General features: G+C 48.8%; 1 protein-coding gene across 1 annotated transcript in view; it reads right to left on the reverse strand.

Moving 5' to 3' along the window:
- Positions 1 to 13,146, reverse strand: part of Ulk4 (unc-51 like kinase 4) — a 287,817-nt gene that overhangs the window by 220,016 nt on the left and 54,655 nt on the right. The window contains exons 20-21 of the mRNA XM_032911193.1: positions 10,400 to 10,561; positions 6,132 to 6,314 (exon numbers count right to left, since the gene is read on the reverse strand). Of these exons, the coding sequence (XP_032767084.1) occupies positions 6,132 to 6,314; positions 10,400 to 10,561 (345 nt within the window). The remainder of the gene's footprint in view (positions 1 to 6,131; positions 6,315 to 10,399; positions 10,562 to 13,146) is intronic.

Here is a 13,146-nt window from a genome sequence, read left to right on the forward strand (position 1 = left end):
GTGCGCACGTAAGAATACTCAAAGAGACGGTCTTTGGAGACTGCTAAGCAGCCAACTCATTATTCTGCAGACCAGTAAACAAACGTACAAAGCATTTGCCCTGCCTTTTCTCTGGTAAAATGCGCAGATCGCTCCTAGACGTCTTCCCAACAGAGGGATCCCGAGCAATAAAGATAAATGACAAGATTCTGATGCCAGTAGAGCCCAGCATAGGCAAACCCCACCCAAAGCTGCTGGGGCCTCAGTAAAACTGGATGCTCTGCGTGCCCACCAGAGCTCCGCACATCAGAGGGGAGGCAAGTGAGGGATGCACATTGTCCATTCTCCTGGGAGGAAGCCATTCCCTGGTGGACTTTACCCTCCCCCAAGCCACCAAACTGGGATCTAGTAAACCTGTAAGCACACATTCCAAGAAACACACATCTGTTAAAAGATGCTGTATCAGCCAAATCCAGCGGGGGGGAAAAGTCCAAAGAACTCTGAATTCTCTGCTCAAAAATCCATTTTGAAGCTGGAAAAGGATGCAGAGGGACACCAGTGCTGAGCAGGTGAACAGATCTTCAACCTGAGGTAGAAGGTGTAGTTAGATCCTGGGTCAAATAATCTACCAAAGCCATGGACAAGACAATGAGGAAACTGTGAACCGGACAGGAAATCAAGAACAGGAAGGGCCGGCAAGATAGCAATGGCACCTGCAGCCAACCCTAATGATTTGAGTTCAATCCCCAGGAACCACATGGGAGAAGTAGAGACTGGGCTCCGGCAAGTCGTATCATGGCCTCCACATGCAGTCTCCTATTAGATGTAAGTACAGGCACGCACTACACAAACACATGGTAAAAAGCCTTGCGCTGCTGGCTTTGTGACGTAGTGAAACAGGAAGTAACTAACTGATAACCTGAGTGTCCTTGACGTACTTGAGCCAAATGAAATTAGCTGTGTGTGTGCAACCACTGGTGACAGGTACAGAGAGGCTTCAGTAATTCTGCAAAGTTCACATTTGAAGCTTTTCATTAGACACACAGCCCCCAAGCCTCCATCACTCTGGCTAACTCTCAGTGCTGGTTTTCAGTTCCTCATCACAGCTAGTGCCCAGGGAGTCTTTTTAGAGCATGGTTTTGTTTCTGCAGTCAGGGTGTGTCTCTGTGACAACTGCGGAACACGCCACAGCTCTCTGAAGCTGGATGCTGGATTCTATCTACTGAGCTGTACAGACTTCTGGACCTGTCTCCTCTGGTGCTTAGAGGGTCTAAGTTCCAAGATCAGCCACCATCTGCCTGTGTGCTCATGTCAAAGTGGAGTTTGCAACCTATGTGAGTCCAGAGCAAAGATTCCAGTCAGAGCCACAACTGTCAACAAGTGTGAAACTAACTCCCATGGCTCACTGAAGTTCCAGAGGTGAGAGTATGCAAAGAGAAGAAAAGAGGAATTCACCATGGGACCTGTGTGTCTGGGCTAAGATCTGGAAGATAGAAAAACAGACTGAAGGGAAGAAAGGGGCTTTGACCACAAACTCAGGGCAGCTCTGAGGTGCAGCACTTTCTCCGCACAGAGCATTGGGCCTTTCAGCAGCAGGGCAGCTGCTTCCAACCGCTAAACCACACTATCAAAGGTAAACTACTCAGGAAAGGGCCTTTTAAAACTAAGAGGCACCTGGCAATTTTACTCAAAAGTTTATCACAAGAAAATACTAAGGAGCCAGAGAGACAGCTCTGGGTTAAGCACTGGAGCAAGCACTGGGTCCCCAGCACACAGGCCAAAGCCAGGCCTGGAGTGCACCTGTAACCCCAGTGCTAGGCAGGGAGACAGAGACAGGAGGACTCTGGGAACATGCTGACCAGTCAGGTGACCAAACCAAAACGGCAAACACTATGTTCAGTAAGAGACTCTCTCAAAAAATTACTAAGGTATAAAGCAGTAGAGGCCTTCCTGCCTTTTCCTGGGGAGATGGAAACAAACATCTGCTCATCTCAAATAGGGCAGTGAGGACAGACCAAAGATATGACTCTGTCAAAGCCACACTTGGGGAAGCAATGGGCTTATTACAGTGATGTACAAAAGCATGAGTGAAGAATTACTCACAGGACCAAACTCAAAGTATCACCAAAACACCCACCCAGACTGAGTGTGGGCTTAAAAAAAGTAGTTATTTTTGCAACTCAACAGGCTGGAGGGTCACCTCTCCTCAACTATCCTTACTACTTATATAACCTTGGGAAGAGAGGAACCTTGTAAGTCTAGTCTATTTCAGGGACTTCCTGAGACTTGTAAGTTGTTAGCTTCTGAGTCAGAACCAGCCTATCTCCAGGATGAAAGATTAAAATACCAGGAAATTGCTACAAAATATCCTCACCTGTACATGCACAAGTAAGCACACCAAACACACATGTGCATACAACACATGCACACATACACAAGAAAATAATCAAGCATGTCTATGCAAAGCCACAGGAACAAAGTTAAGTCAGCCACACAGAAAACTACTAAATAAAGACTACTCTGTTTCAGCTAAACACCATGAAAAACACATCCCTGGCCCCATTTGCAAAGGGGCTGTGAGGTCCTAGACTTCATCTGACCATGACATGGCACCCCAACACCATCCCCTGACAGAGCAGTATCAATAAAGACTCATGGAAAGCTGGAGCTTCCATCACAACTCTGCAAAACCAGAAACTCTTCTCCAGCAGGTCCCCTTCCCCAGGTGGATCCCCCTTCCCAGCCTTGCTGTCAGAGAATACCTATGGGGGTCTGCAGTTTGCTCACATGCAGCAGTAGTAACCTTCCCCCCTTTCCCTGTACTTGTCACCAGAAGAGGCAGAGCAGGAAGTCCACATCTTCATCCCCTTCCATCAGTGATGAAAGTACTATTCCCAGACACCAGCAACAGTGTTTAAAGTGTCCAGGGCCCAGCTGCCCACCTGCAATTCAGGTGCCCATCATGGAACGCAAGGTAGAACAGTCAGAACCCCCTATGAACAGTGCCATGGGGGCTCACTCGTCCTTCAACTTCAGTATCAAAGAACTCAACAAGGAACCTGGACACCTGCCCAAACCAGCAGTAGGGAGACAATCCCTCCTTCCTCATGCCAGTGTGGTGACAGCCTACAAAAGTAGGAAATTTAACTATCATCAAGCCTTATGACACACCACTCAAGATGTTGTCTGCATGTTGAGTTACAATTTTCAAGATTAAAGCACCTTGGTTGTGAGTCAGCACCATTGAGGGCGATTGTGACACGCCCCCTCCTCAACTATATACTCAGGATGCATTTCAGCCCTGAGCTGTGCACTCAGGATGCACTTCTGCCAGAGCTGTGCACTCAGGATGCACTTCAGCCCCAAGCTGGGCACTCAGGATGCATTTCTGCATGATGAGAGGGGATGGTTCTGTTGGTAAAGCATTTGCCAGGGAACTTAAGACCTGCAGTTCAGTCACCAGAACCTGCATGAAGGTGAGGATCAGCTACACGAAGCCATGGCACGTGTGCTCACACAATCACATACACTCAGTAATAACATTTAAAGAAAAGAAAGGGCCAGTCCTGCCTTAGCCACAGCACTTTTAACTCATCTGATCTCACAAGCCAAGCAGAGTTGGGCCTGGTGCACACTTAGGTGGGAGAAAGAACCAATATAAATTAAAAGTGAACAAGTATCCCTCTGTTATCTGGAGATGATATGTCTGGAGAGCTCCCCAACCTAGGTACAAAATGGAGGACTCCCTCTCCCAGCTGGGCTCCCTCTACTCTACCTGATCTGGGGAGTCCGGCCCCCCCACTCCCCCTGAGGAATGTCATGTTATCCTTGGTGAAATTCTCTGAGCTACAGGTTCACCTTTCTAGGAGGCCTCTCCATGCAAATGAGGTGTCTGCAGAACCTCTGCATGCAAATGAGGTGTCTGCAAAAAACCTCTGCATGCAAATGAGGTGTCTGCAGAACCTCTCCATGTAAATGAGGTGTCTGCAGAGCCTTAAACCTCAGCCAATGAAACTTCACCCTAAGAAGACCCCTTCCCACTTTCCAAGGTTTATATAGCCCTTCGACGCAATGAAGAGCACAAGCTGTTCTGCTGACTATCATCTAAGACAGCTGTCACACTGAAATCTCCCCAGGAGAACTCCTCCTCCCTGCATTCACTGCCCTACCAGGATCCTGCTGACCCACCCAATCTGGACTCATCTGAGTGCAAACACACTGAGGGAAGGCACTGACTGTGGGACCTGGCCTGTCTCCATCCTTCCCCAATGGAGTACAGCTGCAGGTGGACACAACAAGGGAAGAAACTAGAAACAGAACCACAGTATCTAATGTTTATGACTTTGTAAAATATAATATAAAAATAAAAGTATATCAAAAGTTTAAAAGAATTCTGTCAAAATTCTCCACCTCTCTACCACAACTCACTGAGTAAAGCTTCCTAAGGGTGACTGGTTTTGGTCTTTCTTTAATTCATTCTTTCTTTCTTTCTTTTTAACATTTATTTTTCTCTCATATATTACATCCTGACCACAGTTCATCCTCTCTTCCTCTCGTCCCAATCCCTCCCTCCTCCCTCCCTCCTCCCTCAGATCCTCTCCTCACTTCCCTTCAGCAAAGGGCAGGCCTCCATGGATATCAAGCAAAGCAAGTTGCAGTAAGGCCAGGCACCTCCACTCTTATTAGGGCTAGATGAGCCAACCCAGTAGGAGGAAAAGTATCCCACGTCCCACCAGCAGGCAAAAGAGTCAGAGATGGCCCCACTCCCACTGGAAAAGGTCCCACAAGAAAACCAAGCTGTATAACCGTAAGGGTGACTTTTCTGTACAATGATGGTAGAATTTAATAGCTTGGAAAACTTGATAGTGAATATAGACACACGGATTACTGAACAATCCTTGCTTGCAGCCACAGCCATCTGAGTAACATCACACTGGAGTGAAGACAAAGTGCTGTGCTCGGCATTTAGACTTTCATTTATTTTTTAACTGTTGCCTTGAAAGTCTGGGATTGCCTGGGGGACAGGCCTTTGGGAACATGGGGTGGGGTGGGTTGGTGTAGTTTGGTGGTACATCTGATTGTGGTCACTGAGGTGGCCGGACCTGCCCACTGTGGGTGGCGCCATCCCCCTGGCTAGGATCCTGGTCTGTACAGGTCAAGAAAGGAGCAGAGCAGCCTGTGGTCATGCTTTACAGAACTCTGATTTGAGAGCAGGGGTGCTGCCCAGGTCGGGGGGCGTGCCCAGTGAGAGCACCTGGATCCATTGTTAGTGCAGAGCAGATGACGAATGAAGTGGAGGCTCTGATTTTAAAGTGTGCCTCGCTACCATGGCAGGTGCATAGAGTGCTGCACAGAGAGTTCTCTTGGAAGAGTCCCAGCAGACCAGAAAAGCTGGAAACACATCTAACTTTGATCAAACTATTGTGACCCTTAAGATGTCACTTAAACAGTTTGTGTCATATACAAACTATGTACAAACACTGTCTTTTTCTAAGTGTTGGTGCATCACATAGTGTTAGGCTTCTGAACCATCAGGTTCAAATTGCTCAGCAGAAGCAACATTCACATGTGGGCATTGAAGCAGCAGGGGAGCAGGAGGCCTGAGGGGCGGCATTCCCACTGTGGCCTCAGTCACGGAGGTGGTGGAGGAACATTCTTCAGTGGGGGAAAGAATTAACACTCGGAGAAATGATGACACAGAGACCCAGTCAGAGCCACCGTGCAGACCAGAAACTACCGGGAATCAGATAAAGGCCATCAAGAGCCCAGAGGGACGAAGGAAGAAGATGCAAGAGGTGACAGGAGTTAGACCAGATTTAGGCCAGGGGAGGAATGGACATGAGTCACAGGAACCAGGGAAAGGGAGCCCCTCCTCTGAGGAAGACAAAGCACAGAGGGAAGCAGCCAAGCTACAAAGACGCAGCAGAAGGAAGATCAGCAGGAGAAAGTCTCACAGGCCATACTGCTTCTCCTCACTACACGAGGACAGCAGAAGCCACATGCTGGTGCGCGTCACCAAAGGCCGCTTCTTGCTTCTTCCGGGAAATGTTCTGTGGTACATACAGGATTCTGACAAAGGTCAAAAGGCCTCCTTGGGCCTGCAGAGATGACATTCTATGGAGCATGTACCACTGTAGGGGGAGGAGTCATACCTTCTCTTGGATCAGCCGCTGGAGATGAATCCCACAAGACAGCATGGCTGTGAACAGGGTCAGCATATACTGCTGCACTTTGCAGATGGCTGAGGCCAGGGAGCTGATGACAGCATTGAGACCCACCTTCTCGATGACATTCTGGAAGGCAGTGGGAGACTGCCGTGTGATTCTGCACAGGGCCTGTGGAAACAGGAACACAGATCCTTCATAGACTCTGAGGGTAATGGGAACCCCTAACACCTATACACACCCTACGCCTCTGCTCAACACTCATACACGCCCCACACCTCTGCTCAACACCCACACACGCCCCACGCCTCTGCTCAACACCCACACACGCCCCACACCTCTGCTCAACAGAGAGGGCACAAACCTGCTGCTTTGTCACTTGTTTTAAAGCTATAGACTCAGACGTTTCCAATTAACTTAAGATAAAAATCCAGCTGCTAATATGACTGAGGAAAAGGGACTAGAGAGGTGTCTCAATGCTCCTGCAGAGCGCTCTGGTTTGATTCCCAGCACCCACATGGTGACTCATAACTATAACTCTGGTTTCAGTGATCCAGCCCTGTGGTGGTTTGAATATGCTTGGCCCATGGGAAGTGTCACTATTAGGAGGTGTGGCCTTGTTGGTGGAAGTGTGGCCTTGTTATAAGAAGTGTCTCACTGTGCAGGCAAGGCTTTAAGGTAATATATACGCTAATGTATGAAATGGAGAGTCCCTTCTGGCTGTCTTCGGATGCAGATGAAGGATTCTCAGCTGCTGCAGCACCATGTCTGCCTGGACGCTGCCATGCTTCCTGACAATAGTGGCCTAAACCTCTGAACCTGTAAGCCAGCCCAAATTAAATAATTAGATGTTGTCCTTTCTAAGAGTTCCTTTGGGACATCCACATCAATCATGGTGTCTCTTCACAGCAGTGAAACCCTGACTAAGACAAACACCTCTTTCTGGCCTCCACAGGCACTGCACACACATGGCACACTTACTTACCGGACAAGCAAACAGACACACACATAAAAGTTGAAATACAAAGAATGAACGATGTTTTCAAACACTTGGAGGTACAATAATAATAATTACATTGATGGGCTAACAACTCACAAATTTTTACAGAACAAGCTTATTACTCCAATCTAAGTAACATAAAATACTATCAAGCCCCTTCATGTTGAAAAAGACTTATAGATACTTTAACATTTAATGCTATCAATTGAAAATAAGTCTAATCTTGCCTCTGCTCTACAACCTGGGGCTCGCATGGTCTTCGTTTTAACTAGAGGCAGCTTGCTGAATGCACACACTTTTCAGTGTGCACAGGACACTGTCTCAGGGTATCTGAAAATCACTCAATGCTCTGACAAGCGTTCCTGTCTCATAGATGACAGGCTACAGCCCAGAGCGTTCAGGAAGCTCTCACAGACGTCAGCCCTAGAGCGTGGCTCAGAGATCTCCCTCCACTGATGCACGGCTCATAATTACCGTCACTCAGCTGACTCATACCTGTGACCAATTAATAATGAGACCAAGGAGAAGGCAGGTGAGTCGTCAGACACACACCAAGAGACCGAGGGGTTGGGGGAGACAGTGGGGAGGAGAGCGTCCTGGACATTGCTGAGATTTGGAAATCTCAGCAAAATAAAGTCTTTTCCTTCTCCAAGGGTGAGCGGCTCTTAAGGCTGCTCCTGTTGAAGTGAAAGAAAAACAGGCACCAGCGGGTGTGAAGTGAAGGGAAATGGTGTGAATTAGAGTGAACACCAGCGGTGTGAACTGGAAGAATTTGACTCCCTATAACGTCATTTCCAATCTTTACAAGAACCCAGTGTGTCTTAACCTTGGTTAGGAAGAGAAAGGCAAACAAAACCCCATCGTTAACCGAGGAATGCTCTTGGGAAAGAGAGGCCATGCCAAGCCTCTGACCACTGCCACTCAAATGTGTGGAGTAAATGACACTGTCCTCATTTTCAGTTATATATATATATATAACTGAATATATATATATATAACTGAATATATATATATATAACTGAATATATATATATATAACTGAATATATATATATAACTGAATATATATATATAACTGAATATATATATATAACTGAATATATATATATATAACTGAATATATATATATATATATACATGTATATCCTAGACTGTTTAAGTATATGGAAGTAAACTTTTTTTAGAAAAACGTACCTGAGAAATACTTTGCCATTTCTGCAGCTAATGAATAAGTAAAACTGCCGAGAACGTGAACGTGCCCTTCGACCTGCCACTGCTCAGAGCATTTTATCTTTTCCATTCACTCCCCAGCTCGACTCCCCACAGACAAGATGCTGACTCCCGAGCAGAAGGCCATGATACAACCTCTGCTCCAAGCCCTGCTGGGGCTGGCGTTCTCCAAAAGCCTCAGTGCCCAGGATGCTGGTTCTCAGTGGGGGGCAGTGCTTCCTGGGAAAGCCAAGTGGGCTGGCCAGGAAATACAGGCTAGAAAGGAGGAGCTTATGCCCCAATAGCTCTCCACAGAAGTGGCTTCGTGAAGAGCAGACATGCAGACTGGGGACTTTCTAGAGTGTCGGCATTTGCTTTTTGGAAAATTAATTAAAGATTCCTTAAACCCTGGCTACAAGGATCTAAGAATAAAAGAAACATTCCACTGTCTTAGAGTTTCCATTGCTGTGAAGAGACACCATGACCAAGGCAACGCTTATAAAGGAAAACGTTTAGTTAGGGCTGGCTTACACACCTCCTCCAATAAGGCCACACCTCCTAATAGGGCCACTTTCTATGGACCAAGCATATTCAAACTGCCACAGCTACATTTGGAGAAGTGCAGAGTCAAGCATTTGCGTGAGTTTCCCAAGAAGGAACCAGAAGACTCAGAGGCAAAAGGCTCTAACAGAAGCCGCTCAGCAGCCTCTCTCACTGCGATAACGGTGTAAGGAGAGGTAAGCACAACAGGCAGGGGAGCCAGGCCAGCTGCTGGCGCTGCCTCCATTTTCCTCTTGGCAGCTGAGGACTGAGGGTGACAGGAGATGAGAGGCTTCAGGCTGGAAGGTGAGGTGTGAAGCCAACCCCAAAGGTGGTATGAGAAGTGAGGTGTGAAACCCTCCCAGGATGATGGGAGAAGTAAGGTGTGAAACCCTCTCAGAATGGTGTGAGAAAATGAGGTGTGAAACCCTCCCAGGGTGGTGTGAGAAGTAAGGTGTGAAACCCTCCCAGGGTGGTGTGAGAGGAACTAAGAAACACAGTGTGAGCACCCTACAACCAGGAATATAGAGACAATGACAGGAGGAAGCGTCCCATTTGTCCAACAGACTAATGACACGCCTTCACACACCATTGACCTTTATACCCAGCCATGATAACCATGCATGAAAAGTAGCAGGCTGCCCATCAGCACCAAGTGAGCCACAGACCTACAGAGGCCTGAACGTTAAAGTGGCTTCATCTCACATAGGATGCAACCATTTAGCACAGAGTGTGAATGCCCGGACTAATAAGATATACTCTCTGCCTGAAGGTCCAGGCCTGGGAGCTCAGGGGTCAGGAAGCTGAGGCAGGAGTTCAGATACTAAAGATCTGTGTGGGTTACAGGAGCTCAGGACCAGCCTGGACAACGTAGCCTAACAGAAAAAGGAAGGAAGGAAGGAAGGAAGGAAGGAAGGAAGGAAGGAAGGAAGGGGAGGGAGGAGGGAGGGAGGGAGGGAGGGGGAGGGAGGGAGGAGGAAGGACAGACAAACAACCTTCCTGAAGGGAAAAGGGGGCTGTGGATACTGCTCAGTGGTAGAACACTTCCTGGCATGTGAGGCCCTGGGCTCTCCCCCAGTGGCAGAGAGGAGAGAAGGGGATGTCAAGATGGCACCACAGGCTTTAGGGCAGTGGCTGCCAAGCTGATAACCTGGGTTTGACCCCTGACCCCTGGGATGCAGGTGGTGGAAGGAGAGAAGGGACTCCTCCAGGTTGCCCTCTGACCTCTACCACACGCTGTGATCTTGTGAGTACGCATTCCCCAGGACCCACCGGCTGTGAACACTCACACTCAGCTCCACATAGTTTTAGTCAGTGATGAATGCCGCATCCCACACAGTTCCTCACTCTCCCAGGCCCATTTCGGAACTCTGCTGTGGTACAGCTCCTGAGATATCCCTCCCACGGACATCTCTATCCTTTCCATTAAACCGACCCTCATTCAGGGGCACTTCCTCAAACACAGTGCTCAAGTCCCTGGCTCCTTCCTCCCGAGATTTAACACTCACCGAGATCGCGGTTATCCGCAGGGCATCCACAGTGGAGTGTCTGAAGAGGTGCCACAGGACAGGTCCAATCTCCCCAGTTGTGAAGCCCTGCGCCTGGGCAGAAAATGTTGTGCAAACGTTCTCAATAATCTTCGCAGCCATGTGATTGACAACCCGTTCCTCCTGGAGAACGAACAAAACGCAGGGAGATTCAAAAGGTGCCGCTTCCCCAAGCCAAGGCTCCTCCGTGTGAGGAACATGTGTGTGTGGTCTCTTCGTAGCCACTGGGGATAATGTTCTGGCTGTTATGGGGCTGCTACAAAGGGCCAGCAGTCTCTTCACCAGCGAGCAGGGAAAACACAATCCTCTGTACTAAACAGGAAGCAGAGCACAACTTCACCTGTTTTAAATAAAATCAAAATGGGAAAATGATCCAGAAAGTAACTAACATAAGCAACATGCGCACAGCGTGAAACCAGACATAACTTTTAAACTATGGAGAGCTATCAGAGCGACCCCAGCTCAGCCTGGCTAAGGATGATCTGGGCAGCAACAGCTGCAACACAGAGCCACTCAAACACAGGACCGAGACTCCCAGAAAGACAGGGCCTCAGGGGAGCAAGCACAAATGTTCTTGAGGAGGGCTGGGGGACGGCTCAGTGGTAAGGGTGCTTTCTGCCGATCCCAAAGGCCTGTTTGGTCCCCAGGACCCACATGATAGAAGGGGAGAACCACAAATTGTCTTCTGGCCTCTAAGTGCACACCATAGCGCATGTGTGCCCATATGTGCATGTGCACGTGCGTGCATGCATATGTGTGCGTGTACCCACACACACACACACAGTGAGTGAATGAATGCAAAGCTTCAAGTGCTTAAATGCTACGCAAACTTTCAGCAGTGGATGATACAGAAAGTTCATTGTCTCTGACGCCTCATCAACCATTCTCTGGCAGACAGGAGAGCACAGCTCTACAGCGGAAAACTCAAGGCTGGGGAAGGAACCTGGTGAGGTGCTTGTCTTGCAAGGAAGAGGACTGAGCTTGATGCTCAGAACCCACATAAGAAGACTCAGGCAGGTAGCGGAGGCTTAGTAATCGCACTGCTGGGGAGGCAGAATAGGTGGATCCCCGAGGCCAGCTCTCCAGCCATGACGCCTATGAGGCAAGTTTCAGGCTCGAAAAGTGTGTGTGTGTGTGTGTGTGTGTGTGTCTGTCTGTCTGTCTGTCTGTCCCCAGGAAAGACAGCTAAGGTTGTCCTTTAGCCTACACACACACTTGAAAGTAATTTTAAAAAATTAAAAACCAATATGGCCACAAAGATTATGAGACTATGTTCTAGTCATCTTTAATTCTGCTGAAAAAGTGAACAATACAATAGCTAGGAAAGGCCTTTGTGAGTGATGCATTAGTGAGGACACCAGCATCACACTGAAGCGAAGCCCCATGGGTCCAGTATCTTGGAGGATCTTTCATTGAGAGTTTGTATCCCATTCAATATAAAGAAAAACTGATGCAACAGAGATGCAACTGTGGCAGTGATAAAGTAAACATATCTGTCAGAATTATTCACCCCTTACTTAAAATACGAATAGACTCAAAATAGCATAAAACCCTCAGGATGTAACAAATGTGGAAGGTCTCCAGCTGGGACTCATAACATGAAACATTCATACAAGAGAATATGGCAGGCAGCAGGTGGGAAGTGTCTCCCCTGGAGTTCTCCCCTTTTAGGACTACTGAGAACTCACACTGGAAATAAATTTGAAATACACTGCATGTGGGACATGCTGCCACTAGCACACCCATGTTAGGGACCCCATGGGAAGGCATGCTGGGACTCCATGTTAGGGACCCCATGGGAAGGTATGCTGGGACTCCATGTTAGGGACCACAGGCGAAGGCACGCTGGGACTCCATGTTAGGGACCACAGGGGAAGGCATGCTGGGACTCCATGTTAGGGACCCCATGGGAAGGCATGCTGGGACTCCATGTTAGGGATCACAGGGGAAGGCATGCTGGGACTCCATGTTAGGGACCACAGGCAAAGGCACGCTGGGACTCCATGTTAGGGACCACAGGGGAAGGCATGCTGGGACTCCATGTTAGGGACTCCATGGGAAGGCCTCCATGTTAGGGACCACAGGGGAAGGCATGGGACTCCATGTTAGGGATCACAGGGGAAGGCATGCTGGGACTCCATGTTAGGGACCACAGGGAAGGCACGCTGGGACTCCATGTTAGGGGACCACAGGGGAAGGCATGCTGGGACTCCATGTTAGGGGACCACAGGGGAAGGCATGGGGACTCCATGTTAGGGGACCACAGGGGAAGGCACGCTGGGACTCCATGTTAGGGATCACAGGGGAAGGCATGCTGGGACTCCATGTTAGGGACCACAGGGGAAGGCACGCTGGGACTCCATGTTAGGGACCACAGGGGAAGGCATGCTGGGACTCCATGTTAGGGACCACAGGGGAAGGCATGCTGGGACTCCATGTTAGGGACCACAGGGGAAGGCACGCTGGGACTCCATGTTAGGGACCACAGGGGAAGGCATGCTGGAACTCCATGTTAGGGACCACAGGGGAAGGCATGCTGGGACTCCATGTTAGGGACCCCATGGGAAGGCATGCTGGGACTCCATGTTAGGGACCACAGGGGAAGGCATGCTGGGACTCCATGTTAGGGACCACAGGGGAAGGCACGCTGGGACTCCATGTTAGGGACCACAGGGGAAGGCACGCTGGGACTCCATGTTAGGGACCAC

The sequence above is a fragment of the Rattus rattus genome, chromosome 8 (assembly GCF_011064425.1).
Source record: "Rattus rattus isolate New Zealand chromosome 8, Rrattus_CSIRO_v1, whole genome shotgun sequence".
Classification (NCBI taxonomy): Eukaryota; Metazoa; Chordata; class Mammalia; order Rodentia; family Muridae; genus Rattus; species Rattus rattus.